The 20,681-nt window shown below is 57.2% G+C and overlaps 1 protein-coding gene across 1 annotated transcript in view; it reads left to right on the top strand.

The window, feature by feature from the left end:
* The window catches only part of LOC103252229 (VPS10 domain-containing receptor SorCS2-like), a gene marked incomplete at both ends in the record, with an annotated part of 68,323 nt that overhangs the window by 33,332 nt on the left and 14,310 nt on the right, over window positions 1-20,681 (top strand). The window contains 2 exons of the mRNA XM_021708997.1: window positions 7,619-7,765; window positions 16,826-16,928. Coding sequence (XP_021564672.1) covers window positions 7,619-7,765; window positions 16,826-16,928 — 250 coding nt within the window. The remainder of the gene's footprint in view (window positions 1-7,618; window positions 7,766-16,825; window positions 16,929-20,681) is intronic.

Raw genomic sequence — 20,681 nt, 5'->3', positions numbered from 1 at the left:
CCCCTCCCTTCGCCCCTTCCCTCTCCTCACCGCCCCCCTCCCCTCCCCTTTGCCTCGAAGGCTTTGTCTCAGGTCTGCAGACATTGTCTCAGGGTCTCAGGGTCTGCAGACATTGTCTGCAGGGGATGGACTGTTCTCAGCTTTGCAGGCCAAGAGGATGTTAGGTGGGCGCTTGGAGCACGGAAGAGAGAGGTCAGGGTCACACCCTCCCAGCGAGGCCTCCAGAAGGTCAGGCCAGGCCTGCTGGGAGCGTGAGGTGTCTGGTGTGCGATCCAGTGCCGCATGAGCGATGCAAAGAATCACACAGGAGTTGGATTGGAAAATGCAGCTTTTAAAAAAGCAAATTAGCGAGAGAGAGAGAGAGAGAGAGAGAGAGAGAATTCACCTCCCCGAGGCAGGGAAGGGACCAAAGCCAGGAAACACGACAATGGCCATGGCTCAAAGAGCACATGGCCACACCAGAGTCCAGTAAGGCAGCGGCAAAATGGCTGGTCCTGGTTGAATCTTTTTTTGTTTTTTTGAGTTAGAGTCTCACTCTGCCGCCCAGGCTGGAATGCAGTGGCACGCTCACAGCCACTGCAGCCCCCACCTGCTGGGCTCAAGCGATCCTTCCACCTCAGCCTCCCAAGGAGCTGGAACTATAGGCATGTGTCACCACGCCAGGCTTATTTTTGGATTTATTGTGGAGACAAGGTCTCACCAAGTTGCCCAGGCTGGTCTCGAACCCCTGAACTCAGGCAATCCTCTTGCCTCGGCCTCCCGGAAGGTTGAGTCCTTTGAACCATATCCCTTGGATGGGGAAGGTCATTTAGGTGATTGGGTGGTGGTCTGCTTCACATCATCACGAAGGGGCAGGTGAGCACAGGTACTGACCTCAGGGGATGGACAGCAGGCAGAGGGGTGGGTTAGTCCCATGATTGCTGCCAGGGTGCTGGGCTAGATGGGCGGAGACAAGGGGAGGGTTTTTCCTGCAAGAGACTTGTCAGACATTTGCACTCCACAAACTCCCTAGCAAAAAGGTGGTCTATTGTCATTTCTTTTTTTTTTTTTGAGTTGGAGTCTGCACACTGGAATGCAGTGGCCGCTCCCGGCCACGGCAGCCTCGACCTGCCGGGCTCCGGCGATCCTTCTGCCTCAGCCTTCCGAGTAGCCGAAACTACAGGCGCGCGCTACCCCGCCCGGCTGATTTCTTGATTTATTGTAGAGATGAGGTCTCACTGCCCAGGCGGGTCTTGAACCCGCGGGCTCAGGCCATCCACTCACCTCAGCCTCCCAAGGCGCGGGATGGCAGGCTGAGCCACCGAGCGTGGCTCTGATCTGTCTTGCACCTGATGGAGATTTGCTGAGGGGGTGTGGGTAGGCTGCCAGCTTGGCCTGCAGTAGAATGCCTGAGCACGTCCTAAAACCTGCCTATGGGAAATTAATCTGTCTATGTCTACCCTGTGCTAGCTTCAAAGCGTGTCGGGGTAAAGTCTGAGCAAAATGACCGTGCTGGGGCAAAGAGGTGACGCTCAACTAAGTTTATTCTAGGTTCCCCTAGATGCCTCCTTTCAGTTGCTTTTATTGAGAAGGTCACAGATATCATCGACACTGAGTGCACTCTTTTGTGATGAGAGCCACGGGGTTCTCCTGGGGGTGACGCTTCGCTGACCTGGGTTCCCGCTATCGCTCCCGTCGTCAACTCCCTGGCAAGCCCTCCTCTGCAGGCTGTTCCCAGCACAGGAACGGGCCCAGCCAGGGAGGCCCCCGAGGACTTGAGTGGCCGACCGCCTGCCTCGGCTCGCTCTGGATTTCTGGGGGTGCCGCGTGCCACTCCTGCACCTCTGCCCTGAGGTCTGTCTCTTTCTCGCTCTCTCTCTCCCAAGCCCTCCGCCATCCCTCTCTCCGAACCTCTCACCAAGTCTGGAGCTTGGGCCCCCTGTGGGCTGTCCTCCAGGGACGGCAGGAGCTGTCCTCCCCGTCGGGCATGACCCCCGCCCTCCTGGACCCCTCACTCGGCCTCCTGTGGAAGCCGTCACTCACCCGGTGTGGACCGAGACTCCGACCCAGCGCCCAGCTCCCCGTGCTCAGGGCCGTCTCGTCCTCGTCACCCCTTGGACTCCACCAACACACATGGGACGCCCACACCGGTCCTGCCCTGACCAGGTGGCTTCCAGGCGCTCCTTGTTCGCACACCCCACAGCCTCAGTTGCAGACCAGGAAACGGAGGCCTAGAAGGCAAACGACCTGCCCAAGCAGACCCGGATGTTAGCATGTTAGCAGTAAAACCAGCCCTGCTCCCGGCTGGTTGCCCGCCTCCGGGGGCCCTCCCAGTCGTGCACCCCCAAGCTGCCCTCCGTGGCCAGGGGCACACCCGCAAGTGGCCTGGTGGCATGGTAGTGGCAGTGCTCGCTCGAGTCAGTCGTTCCACGCCAGTACACAGTGGTCTCATCCCTGCCGGGGCTGGAGGGTGTCCGGTGGGTGGTCAGCGGGCTCTGGGCCAACAGTGGAGCTGATTGGCCGACGGCTGGAGGCAGCCTCCCAGAAGAGCCAGAGGAGCTCAGCATTCATCTCTGGCTGTCGGCAGCTACAGCCATTGTCCCCAGGAAAGAAATGAACATAATCACTCGTTTACAGTGAGAGCCATTTGTCAGGGCTTACTCCCCCAGCCTGAAGCAGACACAGCTGCCTCCTGGTCGCTGAAGGGGGTGGCCCATCTCCCCTGCTTGAGGCAGGGACCGGCCCCCTCTGGCCCTGTCCTGCAGAGCCCAAGGAGGGTTCAGGGCACGGGCCTCGCTCTGGAAGGTAAAGCAGAAGGCAGTGGTGACAGGCTGGGCAGGTGCCAAGGACGGGCGCGCAGACAGGGCGGGCTCTGTGTGTTTTCAGTCCGCGGGTGTCTGTGGTGCGTGGACCACCTGCCACGCCCTGGGCCCTGGACACCGGCAGGGCTGCCCTGTGCTGTCCACCCCTCGGGGAGCAGGGAGATGGTATGTGGCAGGGCCTAGGGACACGGTGCGGGCATGATTGGCCAGCCTGGGGCGGGAGCCAGGGAGAGCTTCCCGGAGGAAAGGGTGCAAAGACCAAGGAGCACAAAGTGAGAGGAAACTGGGAAGCCCAAGAGGTTCCTGAGGGCCCGGTTCAAAGGCAGCACCCTCTGCCCACCAGCTAGATGCCCTCGCTAGTGACGTTGCTTCTCTGAAAGACATCAAGCAGAAGTCACTGCTAGTGACTCCAGGCACAACTCCGGAGCCTGACTGCCTGGATTCAAGTCCATGATCTGGTGTATATTTGCTGTGTGGCCTTAGGCAGGTTCCCTGACCTCTCTGTGCCTCCCCATGTGAAACGGGGAGGGTGGCGGTACCTTCCACATGGGGTCGGCGTGAGAACACAAGGACGGTGCTGTCGTTGCTACAAAACAGGCCAGGCAGCACCTGGGCCACATGCTCTCACCTGTCTCCCCCACACCTGTTCCATCTGGGTTAGGGCTCATTCCCGGCAGGGTCTACTGTGGCACGTGGCACCCGTGGCCCACTCGTGTGGCCGGTCTTGGCTCTGGATGTCACTGGCCGTCACTGTGCCTGTGGAGGCTTGTCCCAGCTGGGCACAGCCCAGGCTAAGGCAAGACAGCAAAACTCTCCAGGGTCCCTCCGTGCAGAGCTTGGGTAAGGAATGGAGACTCGGGGGCCACGGCCCTGTCCCCTTCACCTGAGGGGCCCTGGCCACCATGGAGAGAGAGGCGTCGTCATGGGCTGAATGTTGCCCCTGCCAAAAGGGGGACCGCGTCCTGACACCCAGGCCCCCGCCATGAGCCCGTATCTGGAAAGGGGTCTTGGCAGTATAAGCGAAAGCCTCGCAGCGCGGTCCTCCGGGCTTAGCCGGGCGGGCTCTAAATCCAGTCGCAGGTGTCCTCACGAGAAGCAGGACAGAAGCCACCGGCACACGAGAGGACAGGCGGAGACGCGAGAGGCTGCAGCCACAGCCAGGGAGGCCTGGAGTCTCTGGCAGCACCAGCCACCCCATTTGTGGCAGTGTGGGACTGCAGTCACGGGAAACGAACAGAGCGATAAAGTGAGCCATTGTGCAAAGCCACACGGTTGTCAGAGGCGTCCGGGGACTCGACTGCATCCTGGTCGCCTCGGGACACCGAGCGTTTTCGTGGAGACCCCGGGCGAGTCGGCCTTCTGCTGGCTCTGAGGACGGCGGGAGGAAGTGTCTCCACCAGTGCTGGGCCGGGCAGTTGGCCTCCCAGCGGGTGACGTCCCTCCCGCATGCCCTGCTGGGGCTTCACGGGCCTGAGACACAAAGCCATTCGGAGCAATCCCCTGTGGGTGGGGCGCCCTCCTCTCCAGAGCACAGAGCGAGGGCTGGGCACAGCCGCCTGGTGGGCTTGTGACCGTCTGAAGTCTAGCACAGAGGGACCGTCCAACAGGCTGTCGTCAACACACACACTCATGTCCCCTACAGACATGCGCTCACACACACTCACACACATCCTCTGTAGACACAGACATTCACTCACATGTGTCCTCTTCAGACACACACAGTCACGTGTGTCCCCTATGCAGACACACACATTCGCACATGACCCTATACAAGCACATGCTCACACACACGTGTCCCCTGCATACACACACGTGTTCCCCATGCGGAGACACACTCACACACGTCTCCCACACAGACGCATGCTCACACACACGCACATGCTCCCAGACCTGGCAGCTCCCGTCTCCCGCAGGCCGAGCAGAGCCTAAAGCGGACTCAAGGCCTTGATGTGGAGCCCTGGTCCCTGCAGGGCCTGGACTTGGTGCTGTTTCTCCCCCATAGCTGGACTCTGGCCAGGGACCCCATGCAGCCGTGGAGTCTGGAGGCCGTGGTTCCCGCACAGTGAGCCGGAGACAGAGTGGTGTCACACGGCAGGAAGGGGCTGGGGTGGCCGGGACTGTCCATCCGGCTGGACCCTCGCTGTAGCTCGTCTGCAGAGCTGGGCCCCCAGACGGCAGGCGACACAGACAGGCATACTACGTGGATTCGCCACGCTCTCCGAGTGCCCTGGAAAAGCCGAGGGGACGCAATGGCATGACCCACTTGGCTCCTAACTCTGCCTGCCTATGTCGATAAGACCTGGTGGGTCTCCAGGAAAAGAGCCTGGCCCTCTCACCCAGCCTCCGACGAAGTCAGTCCCCGGGCCCCAAGCGTCTGGCTCCAGGGCGACCCGGGCATCCCCAGCCTTCACCGGGAGGAGAGCCTCGAGAGCGGGCGTCCGGGCCTGTCCTGACGTGACAGCGGGCATCTCGTGCCTGTCTTCATGGTGACAGTGGACATCCCCTGCCTGTTCTCATGGTGACAGTGGGCATCCGTGTGCGTCCTGACGTTGGCAGCGGGCATCCATGCCCGTCCTGACAGTGACCGTGGGTGTCCACGCCTGGCCTCGTGGTGACAGCGGGCATCCCGTGCCTGTCCTGATGGTGCATTTTGAAGCAAACAGCTTGCTTTCTGGTCTCACAGATCTCCCGTGGGGTCTGCCTGTAGTTCACCCACATCCACTTTGGTTACTTGGAGAATGAGATTCGGAACTTGAGCACTGGAGATGTTGAGAGGGGGTTTCGATTTTGAGTCACCGCTGAAAAGAGATGAGAACATGGGCGGAGGCGAGGTATCTTGCGGGAGGACCAAAGTGTGCCCTTGGGGGTCGGAGGGGGAACTGTGCCGGGCAGAACCCGGCCCAATGACAGGCGCGTCCTGAACTCCAGAACCACGTAGATGGCACGTCCGGCTGCGGGTGGAATGAAGGCTGCCCTTCGCAGACAGGAAGAGGCCCGGGATCATCTGAGTGACCCCGGCGTTGTCACAGGGTCCTTAAAGCAGAACAGGGAGGCAGGAGGGAAGGGCCAGAGGGAGAAAGGCCTAAAGACGGAAGCCGGCCAGAGAGATGCCACCTCGCTGGCCTCGAGGATGGAGGAGAGGCCAGCAGCCACGGACCGCGGGCACCGCTAGAAGCCGGAAGAGGCAGGAAAGGAATTTTCCTGGAGCCTCCAGAGGGAACAGAGCCCCACTAGCGCTTGACGGTAGCCCGGCGGGAGCCGTGTCAGACTTCGGCCCCAGAACTGAGAATACGTTCCTGTTGCTTGAGGCCGCTGGGCTCGTGGCCGTCCGCTAGAGCAGCCGAGGAGACGAGTTCCCCGTCCTCACCCACCCCGTCATGCCAGCATCACCGCGGCATCCTCTCTGCGCAGGCCCTTGCAGCCCCACCTCGGGCCCCTCCTGGAGTCGTCAGGGTGGAGCGAGATGACACGTCCCCCCCCCAAAGGCACGTGGGAACGGCGGCGGGTCATGGCTGTCTCCTCCTTGCAACCTTTGACTGTAGGACTCCGAGCCTCAGTTTCCTGCGATGCATGCTGCCTGTGGAATGGCTTCTGGCCCCCAGGAGGCCTGGCCAAGTGGCGGGCATCTTGTGTCTGTTCATGCCACCCCGGCGGGTCTTCAGTGTGGGCCAAAGCTCTCTGTGCAATAAGAAACTTACAGAAGATCCTGTAAGTTCTTCATGGAAGGGAGCCATGAGGTCGAGCTCGATGAAATTGCCGATATTGGCACATTCCTTTTTCTAATGTATATAAACCTAAGGTTTTTCGATTTTAGAATCGTGGGGTACAGGCGAGGATTTGTGACATCGGTATGGTGTGTGAAGGCGAGATTTAGGCTTCAGACAGGCCCTCCCACACACCCAGGGGTGAGCCTGGTACCCATGGGGGGTTTCGCTGCCCTCACTCCCCTTCCCCAGCAGTGCCCAGCATCTGTCGTTCTCATCCTTGCGCCCATGTGCCCAGCGTTTAGTGCCCACTCAAGAGCGAGAGCATGTGGTGTTTGGCTTCTTTGTTTCTGTGCTAATCCACTTAGAAGGGTCTCCGGCTGCACCCGTGCGGCTGCAAAGGAATGCTTCCATTTTTTTTTATGGCTGTGTAGTATTCCATGGTACATGCATCACATCTTTAAATCCAGCCCACCGTCAAGGGGCACCTGGGGTGGTTCCTTCCCTGTTTTGCTATTGTGAATAGTGCTGCGATAAACACACGCATCGCACATTTCCTGTGGGCCAGCTTGTAGCCACTTTTGGGTGGTTGTCATGGGCAGGCAAGATGGAGCCCTATCCGGGGCGTACTGGGGTCCACCTGAACCCTCCTGTCCTCCCCACTTGGCACTTTCGTAGGGGGCTTGAGCTGGGGAGTCCCCAGAGGAAAGCCCTGAGGCACTTCTGTGGGTCCAGGGCCTGTGAGTCCCATAGAAGTGGTGGGGGAGGAGGTGTGAGCTTTGAATCGGGAACTCTGGGGCGAGGGTGGGGCCCCTGTGATCACAGGCGTGTCAGGACCAGGGCTCCACTCACCATTTGACAGCTGGTGTCTGGACCTGGGAGCACACCTGGGTGGCGAAAACCACGCATAACCAGCTTCCCGTCGAAGCTTGGCGGGGGTCTATTGGGTCCCTGGCTCCTCGAAGCCTTGCTCGTCTCTAGAATGCGCCCAGCTGCGGGCCAGTGTGCAGGTGGATGAGGCCGTGTGTGCAGAACTCATAGCGGGGTGCTGGAGCAAAGCGGCCGGCAGGTCCTCAGTGTAGGGTCACAGCCCTTCCTGTCTTTTTGTCCCAGGTCAGAGGGGTGAAAGGAGTCTTTCTGGCAAACCAAAAAGTTGACGGGAAGGTGATGACGCTTATCACCTACAACAAGGGCCGCGACTGGGACCACCTGAGGCCGCCCAGCACAGACATGAACGGAAAACCCACCAACTGCAAGCCTGTAAGTACTTCCGCTCACATCACACGCCCTTCGTGGGGTGGACACAGACGGCACTGCAGGAACTCAGGTCAGGGGTGGTGATGTCTGAGAAGGACCCACTGAGGCACATAAACCACCTGTTTCTACTGGGTGTGGAGGAGAGGGTCAGAAGAAACTCCTTGCTTCACAGAAAACTTAACTGGAGGTCAGAAAGGGAAGGGTGTCAGTTAGCTTTGCCAGGATACTGCTGTGTAATAAGCCACCCCAAAACACAACCCCTTATTCTCGTGGGTCGGCTCAGCAGGGGGTCTGGGCTGGGCTCAGCCAGGCTCAGCCGGGCAGCTCTCCTAGGCTCGGCTGGGCTCGGCTGGGCTCAGCCGGGCAGCTGTGCTGATCTTGGCTGGGCTCACCTGGCCGAGTCTGCTGGGCTCGGCTGGGCTCAGCCAGGCTTCCTCTCATGCCTGGGAGTTGACGGCTTCGGGCTGGTCTCTTCTCTGCTCATCTTGCACCCCCCGCTGGGACAGCCCCGTTCTCAGGTTGACCGCAGAGGTGTGAGAGGATGACCAGAAACAGGCAAGCACTTTTCAAACCTGCGATGTCACACCTGCGAACCCTTATGGGCCGCCGTCAAGGATCAAGGCGGTACACTCCGCCCTGGAAGTGAGGGCAGGGGGTGGATGTTTGCTTCCAGTCGGAGCCAAAGGCGGGTGCCACCACAGTCAGCATGTGCCAGAGCTGGGCCAGAACCTGAACTCCTGAGCTGGACCCTCACCCCAGGGGCGCCCTTCCACATGGATGCCAGTGCAGACTGGCTGAGCCCCTTGGCCGCCTAGGGTGGGGAGGAGGAAGGGATTTTTCCTGCATGGCGGCCGGGATCCAGGGGGTCCACAGGCCCTTGCGGGGCGGAAGGAAGAGCAGCGTGCTGGGGCCCTGGCCACAGCTGGCCCTGGCCCAGGTGAGCACTTGGTGACCAGCAGCTCCAAGGGAGGAAGGGGCTGAGTGGGCCCTGAGAGTCTGACCAGGCTGCCGCTCCACCCCCACCCCTTCCCTCCGTGAGACCCGGCCTCTCCCGTGGCCTCTCCCCTGCAGGCCATGGGGAGCCCGCCACCACCAGCACCTAGCACCCTGCCCAGATACTGGGCCGCTCAGGTTGGGGGAAGGGCCCAGCCCTGGAGCTGGAGGAGTTGTGGTCTCGGCTCCCCCGCAGACTGTGGTCTTGCGCAAGCCATCTCGTGCCTCCGAGCCTCTGTTGAAAAGGAAGGTGATAAAAATCTCTTGTGGCGTGGGGGTGAGGATGAAATGGAACGAAGCAGAGACCCGCCGTCCCTGGCACAGCGCAAGCAGGCGAGGAAGACCAGATCCCTTCCCTTTGGACCGCTCCCTCTTCCCACAGTGTCCCCGAGGCCTAGAATGCCCTGTCCCTCTTCCTCATCCAGCAAGCTCCTACTGACACCGGAAAACCCTACCCACATGCCCCCTCCGCTTGGAAGCCTTCACTGGGCATACTTGCTTCTCTGTTTCTTGCTGTCGACTGTAAGCCCCTCCAAGTCTGGAACCACACACTGGGGACACCTGAACTCATCTGTCGCTCTGGCTCAGTTTCCTCATGTGTAAATAGAACAATGGGGGGTCTGTTTTTACCAGATTCCTTATTTTTTTATTTTTTAATATATATTTGTTATTTTAAAATTGTGGGGTACAGTTAAGGGTTAGGTATACAAATATGCCTCGTGCAGGTACCCTTGTCGATGAGGTGTGCCCCCTTTCCCCAGACAGATATTGACTACCGTTAATCCCACCTCCCTTCCCCTCCCTGTCCCCCCCCATAGCTTCCCACCACTGCCAATCCTTTTCTTATAGTATTACAGTAGTTGTTTAGGGTCCACTTATGAGTGAGAACATGTGATACTCAGATCTGTGTTTCTGTGAGAGATCACTCAGTATTATAAACTCTAATTTCATCCAGGGTGCTGCGAAATTTTAAAAAATGCCGCGAAATTTAAAAAATTGTGTATAAACATATACACAATGGAATATTACACAGCCATAAAAAAGAACAAAATCATGGATTTTACAGGATTCTTCATTCGGCAAGTGCTGCATGCCAGGCGCTGATCTGGGCGTTCAGAATACACCAGTAAACAAAACAGAGACGGTCCCAGTGGCGAGGGGATTCTGCCTGGCATACAGGGCTCAGAAAATGGTGGTGGGCGCCCTGCCGCCGCGCCTTCCAGCCCCCATGTCGGCGCCCAGGGCCATTGGGTTGAGAGATGAACAGAATCAGTTCATCTTCCCCGAGAGCCCAAAGCCTGGAGAGCCAAGGCAAGGCTCTGTGGCCTCAGGGTGGTGGCCGCGTGCGCAGGGACAGCCCCTTGCCCTGAGCCAGGCACCAGCTCTGACTTCGCACGCTTTTCTTGGGGCCTGTCGCAAGCCTGGCTTCTGCTGGTGACCCCTGTCGACCTGCAGAGAATTAATGACCTGCCCTTTGTAAAACCGCTTGGGAGAACAGACTTGCCGTGAAAGGGCTAATTTCAGTATCACCCTCTTCTCTGCGATTATGCAGTGCGGTGAGGAGACGATCTCTGTGGGATTTTTGTTCCAGCCTTAAAATAATGAAAATAGGAGCAGGCTGGCAAGCGTGTGGCCCCAGGCTGGCATGGAGTGCCCACTTGGGCACCAAGGCGGGGCAACAGCGGGCACAGGGGTTCCACGCAGTGCAGCAGATGTGAAGGTAAAGCCTCGGAGTCTGGAGCCCGGTCTATCCGGTGTTTGTGGCCGCGGCATCTGGAAGGGGAAAAGGCAGGATGGGACACCCTCAGTCACACATCCGTTACCAAAACACCAGGGGTCTGGGCAGGGTCCTGTGTTCCACACGGAGAGCCTGACCAGTATTGCCGGAGAAGAAATCTTTTTATTTGGTTGGTACTCGTCAAGGAGAAGGGGAGATTCCTTCTCAAATAAGTCTCCACGCCCAACTGAAGTCAGGGGTTATACGGTAGGGTGGGAACGTAGAAAAGAGGAACTGGGGTGGGGGAGGAAGAAAGGTGGGTGGACAAGAATGGGGAGGGGTCGGGAAGAGAATTTAGTGAGCAGTCATTGGGGAGGGGTAAGGAGGAGGGGTTGGTGAACAGGAATTGGGAGGGGTGAGAAACAGAAATTGGGGAAGGGTGGGTGAAGTAGGGCCCGAGCAATTAAATGACAGCCCACCAACTCAAATTAACAAAGGAGAGGTTTATTAGTCAAGGCTCTGCTGGCCAGCGACCACTTGCTGGACACAAGTTCCAAAGCAAGGGGCTCCATCCTGCAGCAAAGGATTGACTTAAATAGCCCTTGACCGCACTCTGGAGGCCTGAGCTATGTGTATCAGGGGCTTTTCTTTGATCTGACCGCAACCCCCTGCTGGCGCAAGCAAGCGAGTAAGTTTACAGAAGCAGATGTGGCTGGTTATGCTGGCGTAAGCAGATACGTTCTCCTAGTTAACTACACAATAGAGGAGAAGTTTCCAGGGAGGGAGTTATGGCTGTCCTAGGGGTCAGGGACACTTCAGAAGCCCAGGGGCAGAAGTTCCTGTTCCTCTTTTCGGTGGGGAAGACGGGTTGGTGAACAGGAAACAGAGAGGGGTGAGGAACGGGGTTTGGCGGACAGGAATTGGGAAGGGGTGCGGAAGAAGAGTTGGTGTCTCATTTTTCTGGACACTGTTATCTGTCGAGTTTCTGTTCCTTAGGCCTGGGGTTCGGTTTCCTGAGAGAAAGACTCAGATAAGACAAATGTAAGTTTCAAGCTTTAAGACCAGGAGTGTCCATTCCTGTGTTTATTCAAAAGAGAATGCAACCGTCATTCTATGGGGCATTGGGCCGGTGACATGTCCTCTCCATGAACAGGGCAGACTGGCTTACGGCTTAGTTCTCATCATAAAAGCGTTCCTGCTTATTGGCGAATCCTTGAAAAATGCAAAAATTCATAAGAATGGACATAAGGCATAACTGGAGTCCTACCACCCAGGGGTGACCGTCACACAAGTTTTCCTCTGCAATACTTTAGCTCCTACGCATGTTAACCATAGACACGGGGGAGACACCAGTAAGCGGGGAGGCAGGGAGGGAGGTGAGTGTTCAGAAACTTCCCGTTGGGTGCGATGTCCCCTATCTGAGGAATGGGCTGCCTGAGACCCAACCCCCACCAGTACACAGTATGTCCACACGACAAACATGCACTGGTACCCCCTTAGTCTGAAATGTAAGGGTGGGGAAAGCCGTCATCGGGATCCCTCCGTGCATGTGACCTTCCAACCCTTGATGTTCTCATGACTCTGGATGATGCCTCTTTCCAGGCGGTTCTTCCAGCCCCTGTCTGAGAATGTGTCCTTCCAGCCATGGGGAAACGCAGGAATTTCTTTAGCAGATGAGTGGTGTGATCGATCTGTTTTGGGATGAGCACCGCAAGAGGGTTTTGAATGTTTTCCTCTTGAATTCAGAATAAAACCGCGTTCCTTCCTTGTGCGGCCTACAGTAACGTGTCTTCGATGTGGGCTGAGCAGAGAGCTGGGCGTCCAGGTGGCTGAGGACATGGCCTCTTGTCCTCCGTCCTTCTGATGGGCTTTGGTGTCTTGCTGGACACTTCCTTAGGGCACTGCTGGCCTTGTCTGCAGAAGGGGCAGAGAAGAGGGAGTCTTGGGGACAGTGTGAGCCTCACCCCGCCTCCGTGTCCTCCCCAGTCCTGCCGGTACCTGGGCCCACCTGTCAGAAACAGAGTGTTCAGCACCAACTTCTGTGGCACCAACTGCCCCTGGGATCTCCCGCCCTCATCCTGGGGGCCTTGGAGGACCCACATCTCTGCCCACATGCCCCAGAGGGGAGCCCTGGTGCTCCTGCTGTCAGCTGGCCTGTCACCTGTGCAAGGTGTCCAGGTGTCCTGTGTGTCGGCACCCCCAGGCCTGCCGGGGTCTGGCCAGGTCTTCATCTGCTGACCCAGCCTTGCTTGAGAGGGTGGGGGCCAGCCTCCAGCCGTCAGACACCAGCAGAGCACCTGCGGCTGCCCTAGGATCAGGTGGGAAGACACCTGGGTGGCCATCAGCAGGCCCCTAAGGGTACACAAAGGCTCAGTAGCTCTGCCTGTGTTTGCCAGCGGCCTGTGGGCCGCAGCTGACCACAGCAAACCCTGAGGAGGGTTCCACCTGTAGCCCAACAAGTGTCCAGCAATGAGGACCGGCTGCCAGCCGTGAGGGGCAGGGAGGAGGCATCCAGGGACCATGAAGCCACGTCCCCGACTTGACGGTGCCCCCGCACACACAAAAAGCCATCTGGTAGGCCTGCTCACCAGGGGATCGCAAAAGGTTGACAGACCAGCCCAGGAGCGCTGGCCCCTCCAGGGCCCACCTGACCCTCCAGGAGACCCTAGGTCCCCAAAGCAGGACCGAGCCATAGTGACCTAGGATGGACACGCTGCCACAGGGACCCTGTGCCCCGTCCCTACTGGGGCTCCTTCTTCGCCTGGTTGGAACTTCCTTCTTCTGCATGGACGCCCTTCTGTGCCTAGCAAGGTCACGCGGCCTCTCCCGCCAGCCCCCTCTTTTATGTATGCCTGGTACGTCCAGGTGGGCAGGGGGACGGGACTGAAAGTGATGCCAAGTGGCATGGGTCGAAGTGGTTCACGAGTCCTTGGTTCACTCCCAAAGGAATTTCAGAGCGAGACTCAGAGAGGTTTAAAGGACAGTTTGTCAGAAAGAAGTGGCACGTTCAAGAGAGGACGCGGGTGGCCTTGGGACAAGGGCACCCCCCTTCTGTTAACAGAGAGCTTTACGGATTTCCAGAATGAGGTTCAAGCAACCTGTTTCTAAGCCCAGCTTTGATCACAGGCGTCGATTCTTATTGTTTTACTCCCCAGTTTTGCCCGTGTCACGAGGAACTTTTGAGATAATAGGAAAGTTGCTCCTTAATTATGTTTGCTCTTACAGCACCGTGCTTCGGTATCCCCAGTAACTACTGTCCTGTTCCTGGTCCTTGTAGCCAGCCACCCCATCTTCCAGGGTCCGGCCTGGATTTCAGTCAGTGTGTAGTTGTTTAAAAGAGTTATTTCCCGGTAAGACGGTGTTCAGATGCAGGCACCTGACCGTCTGGATTCTGAATGATCTAAGCCTGCCTGTGAAAACCTCACTGTCTCTATCTAGGTGATGCTGGCCATCCTCCTCGGAAGGCCTCACCACAGCCATTAGCTCACAGACCTGCTTTTCAATGGTAAGAAGTCAGGACAAGCTATCGGAAGGGGTGACGCCTTAATGGCTCACGGGTCTGTCTCTGTTCAACCCAAGTGTTCCTGGGACGCTCTCAAGGCTCTCCTGGGTGACACAGTGCCCAGGGTCCTGCCATCTTCAGTCCTGGGGAGGGTCTCCAGCCCCCGGTCACCTTCAGGATGTGCCTCTGCCACTGGCTCGGGGTCTTCTTTGGGCTGAATTTGTCACCTTTTATTCATTTTTGTGGTTTCTAATAGCTATATGGAGATCGCATTCGCAGACCACACGATTCACCCTCTAAAGAGGTTTTCGGTGTGTCCACAGAGTTGTGCAACCATCACCACCATCCATTTTAGGATATTTTCGTCACCTCAAAAAGAACCCAAAAGCCTGGGCTGTCACTATCCCTCTCCCCCACTGCCCCCAGGCCCTGGCAACCCTCATCTACTTCCTGGCTCTGCCAGCTCTCCCTGCTCTGGACTTTGCATGTGAATGGAACCATATGCTGCATTGTGCAACAAAGGACATTTAAAACACTGGTGCACCCGGGAGCAATGGCCCAAGCCTGTCATCTCAGCGCTTTGGGAGGCCGAGGGGAGAGGTTTGCCTGAGCCTGGGGGTTCAAGACCAGCCTGGGCAACTTGGTGAGACCTCGTCTCTATAACAAATCACCAAAAAAAAAAAAAACTAGCCGGGCGTGGTGGCATGCATCTATAGTTCCAGTTACTTGGAAGGCTGAGGCAGACGGATCGCTGAAGCCAAGAGGTCAACGCTGGGGTGGCTGTGAGTGTGCCACTGCACTCCAGCCTGGGCGACAGAGTGAGATGCCGACTCAATAAGATACAATAAAATAAAATAAGCTGGGTGTGGTAGCTCGCGTCTGTAGTTCCAGCTACTTGGAAGGCGGAGGCGGAAGGATCGCCGGAGCCCAGCAGGTTGAGGCTGCGGTGGCCTGGATTGTGCCACTGCACTCCAGCCTGGGCGACAGAGTGAGACTCCAACTCAAAAAATAAATAAATAAATAAAGACTGGTGGGGCGTGGTGGCTCAGCCTGTAACCCCAGCACTTTGGGAGGCCGAGGCGAAAGGACTGCCTGAACCAGGGGGTTCAAGACCAGCCTGGCAACTTGGTGAGACCTCGTCTCTACAATAAATCACAAAAACTAGCCGGGAGTGGTGGTGTGCATCTGTAGTTCCGGCTCCTCGGAAGACCGAGGCGGGAGGATCGCCGGAGCCCAGCAGGTCGAGGCTGCGGTGGCCGGGCGCGTGCCGCTGCACTCCAGCCTGGGCGACAGAGTGAGACTCCGACTCAAAAGACAAAATATAAGAAACAAAACACCGGTGCAGATGAGCAAAGCCCACCTGCCAACCGGTGCCGCCACCTAGGGGTGTCTGATCGGATCAAGACCCAGTTTACTGAACGGCTCAACTTTTAATTTAGGGTCATCTATGTAAAATGTACTTGGTTCACAGTCCAGAAGAAAGTGTTTTAAAAACATAAAATAGGGCAGCCCCCTCAGGTCCTCTCCCATTGTGGGAGCTTTTCTGTCCCTTTAACCTGGTTTCTCAAAAAAAAACCCATAAATTGAAGACAGACGGCATCACTCAGTTTCCATAATCCGTATAACATGGTCATGATAACGGGATTCTGGAATGACCCCCCATAAGGTGTAGGCAGTGAGCACCACTGTCTCTTGCAGATGGGGAAGCTGAGGCCCAAAGTTGCCCATAAGATGAGTGGCGTCTCCTAAATTAAATTTGGATTTCTGGGTGCCAAGTTCTAGCGTATTTCAAAACGAGATTGTTTCTAGAAACAAATATTTTAAAGCAGGCAAAGAGACTGTTTCCCTTTTTTATAAGCAGGCAGCTAGGTAATACCTTGCCCAGGGGAAAGGCTGGACCCTGACTCTGTCCCCAGAAGCTGTGCTGGGTTAAACCGGATGTCCTTTGGAGCACAGGTTATCGCCCCATCTCACAGAGGGAAAAACTAAGGCACAGAGATGCCAAGCACTTTTCCCAAGACCACACAGTCAGTAAGAGGAGGCACGAGGACTCCACGCCCTGCCCCGTCTGTGACCAGGCCTGAGGACTGCCCTGCCTCCCTGTGTCCTGTGGAATCCTCTGAACTGGGGAAATCAGAAAGGCTGACTCCAGAGTCATTACCCCGCAAGCCCTTTTGGTGCCTGCTGGGTGGGTGAGATCTCTGGGGGACTCTGCCAGCCAGACCTCTGAGACCCAGCCTCTCAGGCTGCCGGAAGGAGGACAGAAGAAACAGGGGTCTCCGGAGCCAGTCCTGCTGTAACTCTAGCACAGCGAACTCACCCTCTGCCTCTCCAAGTGAGAGGGTCTTCTGGGTGTCCCGTAAGATGCTCCCAGTAAAGGTTCTGGGTGGATGAATGGATGATTTGTGAACTTGGGCTACGTAGGCTCCAGGAAACTGTGAAGCCCTCCCACCAGGACCCATGAGCCCTCCCACCAGGACCCATGAGTCCTCCCAGAGAGAAGCCACACTGGCTGCGCCATGAGCAGAGGTCCACCCCCAGATGCTGTAGAGGCCCTCACCTAGCCTAGAGAACCAAGCCATCCTCCTGGATGCTCACATCCTCCCTTGCACCTCCTATACCTCCAGGGCTCCAGGCCATCAGCAAAGCCACCTGGAAACCATCCTTGTCCTGGCCACCCTCCACTTAGCCGTTAGCCCCAGCACCTGCTTCCCCCGCCCCACACACTCCCCCCGTGCGTTCTTGGCCCTGCCTTTGCACCCAAAGAGCCACAGAGGTGGATCTGACCTCAGCCTAGTTTTCCTAAGGACACTTGACCCACTTGCTAATGTCGCTTCTCTTCTCCTTGCAGCCAGACTGCCACCTGCACCTACACCTGCGCTGGGCAGACAACCCCTATGTATCAGGCACCGTGCACACCAAGGACACTGCCCCAGGCCTCATCATGGGTGCAGGTAGGTGACAGCCATCACAGCCGGCTGGGGGTGTCTTTACAGCATAGCTCCAATCTCAAGGGTAAAAATGGATGGCCATGGGCCTGGGGCCATTAGAGGGCAGTGCCACTGCATCTCCAGGGAGATGGCAAAGTCTGAGGGGTAAATGCATGGCCACATATGGGCATAGGATGCTCGTTGACTGAATGTAAGGATGATAGACGAGAAAAAGAATAAGTGGATGGATGGATAAGTGGATGACGGATAGATGGGTGGGATGGATGGGTGAATGGTGAATGGATGGATAGATGGGTGGATGGAGGGGTGAACAGAAGAATGGATGATGGATGGATGATGGATGGATGCATGGATGACGGATGACGGACGGGTGGCGGATGTCAGGTGGTGGATGGATGGGTGATGGGCGGAAAGACAGAGAGGTGGATGGACGAATGGCTGGCTGGGTGGTGGGTAGGTGGGCGGGTGGGTGGGTGGATAACAGACAATGGATGGTGGATGGAAGGATGGATAACTGGATAGATGGATGGAAGGACGTCTGGGTGGATGATGGATAGGTCGGTGAATGGATGGATCGGTGAATGGCGGATGGAAGGGAGGATGGACGGGTATGGGTGGAAGGCTTGATGATGGAGGGATGGATGGATATGTAGATGGCCAACGGACGGATGGTGGGGGGATGGATGGATCACGGATGATGGATGGATGACGGATGCTGGTGAATGAATGATGCATAAAAACACGGATGGATGGAAGGATGGACGGATAAATGGCGGATAAATAGGCAGATGGATCGACGGATGGATGGTCGTGGGAAGAGGGACGGGTAGATGAATGGAAAGATGGAAGAATAAATAAATGGATGGATGATGGATGGGTAGCTGGACGGGTGGGTGGGGGGGATGGATGACGGCTAAATGGGCAGACGGGTGGATCGATGGCTGGAGAGCGGACGGATGGGTCGATGGCTGGAGAGTGGATGGACGGTGGGTGGAAGGCTGGATGAGTAGGTGACGGATGGGAGGAGGAAACGGGTGGATGGATGGATGGATGATGAATAGAGGAGTGGATGGAGGAGGGGTGGATGGATGATTTGCATCATGGCCGGCATTTTTGGTCCCTAAAGAAAACTCTAGCTTAGTGGGGGGGAGAGATACATACACAACTAGCCATTTGTTAAAAAACAAAATTATAATTTGCATATGTATCTGTCTCCCCCACTAAACTAGAATCTCCTTCAGGGATCATTAAGTGTCTGTTCATCAAATAATACCATAAAACAAGGCTTGTTTGAGTCAGAAGAGTCGTTCAAACTATAAAGCTGGGCCACCGGAGTCCCCTGCCTGGTGTGTGGAAGAGCCAGGCAAGACTGCATGCCCACTTTGAGACGGGGCCAGTGACAGTCCAAGAGGGGATGTCCCCTGCCCCATTACAGCGCAGGGACAGCCAAGGCCTGGGCCCAGAGCTCATGTCTTCTGAGCCCAGACCCCGTCTCCTGGTTTGCTCTGGCGCTGTCTGCAACACGGACTGGGTGGCCAAGTGACCAAGGGCCGACAGCTGGCTGGGTTTGGGCCCCAGATTGACCAAGGCGGGGCCTGGCCCAGGGTGGGCCCTCGGAGGTCGTTGGTGAGTGAGTGAGTGAGTGAAGGAACAAATGAATGAATGAATAGCCACACTGCGATGGCAGGAATGGCCTTCTGGGCGGAAGAGGGAACTTGAGAATCCAGAATGACTGGGCCAGAGCTCATGCAGAGGCTAGGCGGTGGAAACGCCGTAAACCTTGCTGGGTTTCTGACCACAGAGGCCTTGCTTGTTATTCTGAGGCGGAGCGATGCCACTTTGGAGAGGGGGAGGCTTTCCGGGACACACCCCGGAAGACAGGATTGCAAACACACGCCTCCAGCTTCAGAGGTCCCTCTGCGTGCTCTCCATCCTTCCGTTTGTCATCTACCCATCAGAGACAGCCAGCCTCTAGGTTTCAACTCAGCTCCCGCCAATCAGGTTCCACACCCCGTGCTGGGCACCTCCAGTCCGGGGGACTTGGTTTGCTGGGCCTCTTGGCAACGACATACTTACACGCACGGTCTTGACTGGCTGAAACCCTAAATTCTTGGTGGAAATGCAGCAGGCAGATTTCAAATGTTTCCACTTCTCAAAGGCCTTGAATGCCCAGAATGATCGTCCCGGGCCCCCAGGAGAGCTCCACGCACCCCTGAATTGTCCCACCTCGCTCTGTGGAGGGGTGTCATTGCAGCCTCCCTTGTTCCCTCCCTGCCTCCCTGTCCCTACAAGGACAGAATGCTCCACGTACATTCTGTTCTGTTCCTTCTTGTCCTGGGCGGGGCTTTCCTCCAGGATGGAGCCATCCGTACAAGGCGGGCCAGCGGATGTGTACATTTTTTCATGCTCTTGCCATCCCCGAGCACCTTCTGGGAGCAGGAGGGGGTAGTGGGTGAGCTCGGTTCCTCGGGGACTGGAAGTCGTGGGAGCAGCGACTGAGCAGGAATGACCGCTCTGTTCCTCTGGCTGAAGGAGCAGAGGCAGGGTGGAGAGGCAGTGCACTTTCCTTCGGGGAGCGCCCACTGTATACCAGACCTGGTCAGCACTGAGGAATCAGGGCCCCGACCTGGTGGGGAGAGAAGGCGCAAGGAGACACCAGAGCAGCAGGGTGGGGATGCAGCAGGGCGTTTCTCCCTGGGTCGCCTCGCCCCACCCTGGAGGCCTCAGTGTCCCCTCCGCAAAATGAGGGCTCTGTCCAGCCTTTCTGCTGTGACAGCCTGCGCCGTGTCTGTGAATCCCCCTTCCTTTCCTCGTGACAGTGGAATGACTGGCAGCCTGACAGCCATGGTAGACAAAGCAAGGAAAACAGATAGCATCTCTTAAAGCCAGACTTGACGTCGCTGAATTGACGGGCTGCACGTGCGTCTGCTCTGTGCACTGACACAGCACATCCACGCACCTCCGCCGGGAGGCACCTGTCCCGCACATCTGCCGGCGTCTGGAATAACAGAAGAGAGAAGGCACCCCTGCTTTCTCTCCTCTCTCCTCACTCGTCCCTTCACTCATTCACTTCCTCATTTCATTCATTCAGCAACACCTTTTGTTTGTCAGGCACCCTGCACCTCAGGAGAGGGGGCGGGCATGGGACACCTACCTTCCACACCTGCCCTGCCCCTCCCTCTGTGCTTGGCCTGCCCTGGTCCCTTCCTGGTCCCTTCTCTCGGCTGGGTCGGATTCATCTCTCGAGGCTCAGCTCCAAGGTTGCTTCTGTCTGAGTCTCTCCTCGATGGCCCTCCTCCACGGGTCCACTGTCCTGACTCCGTGTCCAGTTGCACGGTCACTCTCTCCTCCTGCTGGACTGAGAGCTCTCAGGGAGCAGGGCTCGTGGTTCAGTCAGCTCAGAATTCCCAGGGCTCAGCACAGGGCTGTGCAGAGAGTCGGCCTCAGCTAATGCTGGTGAATAAATACAGGAGTGAATCAGGGGTTGGAGATAGTGAAGAGATAATTGGGTGGATGGAGAGATGATGGTCGGATGGATAATGGATGGATGGATGGGTGGATGGAAGCATAGATGGGTGGATGGATGGATGGATGAATAAATGGGTGGATGTGTGGGTGGGTGGATAGATGGATGGAGGGATAGAGGGATGAATGGATGGGTGGATGGACTGGTGGGTGGATCGACGGGTGGGTGGGTGGATGGATGGGTGGATGGATGGGTGGATGGACTGGTGGGTGGATCGACGGGTGGGTGGG

This window comes from Carlito syrichta, unplaced genomic scaffold, assembly GCF_000164805.1.
Source record: "Carlito syrichta isolate Samal-C Ts95f unplaced genomic scaffold, Tarsius_syrichta-2.0.1 Scaffold153880, whole genome shotgun sequence".
Taxonomy (NCBI): domain Eukaryota; kingdom Metazoa; phylum Chordata; class Mammalia; order Primates; family Tarsiidae; genus Carlito; species Carlito syrichta.
This window is presented reverse-complemented; position numbering and strand designations above follow the sequence as displayed.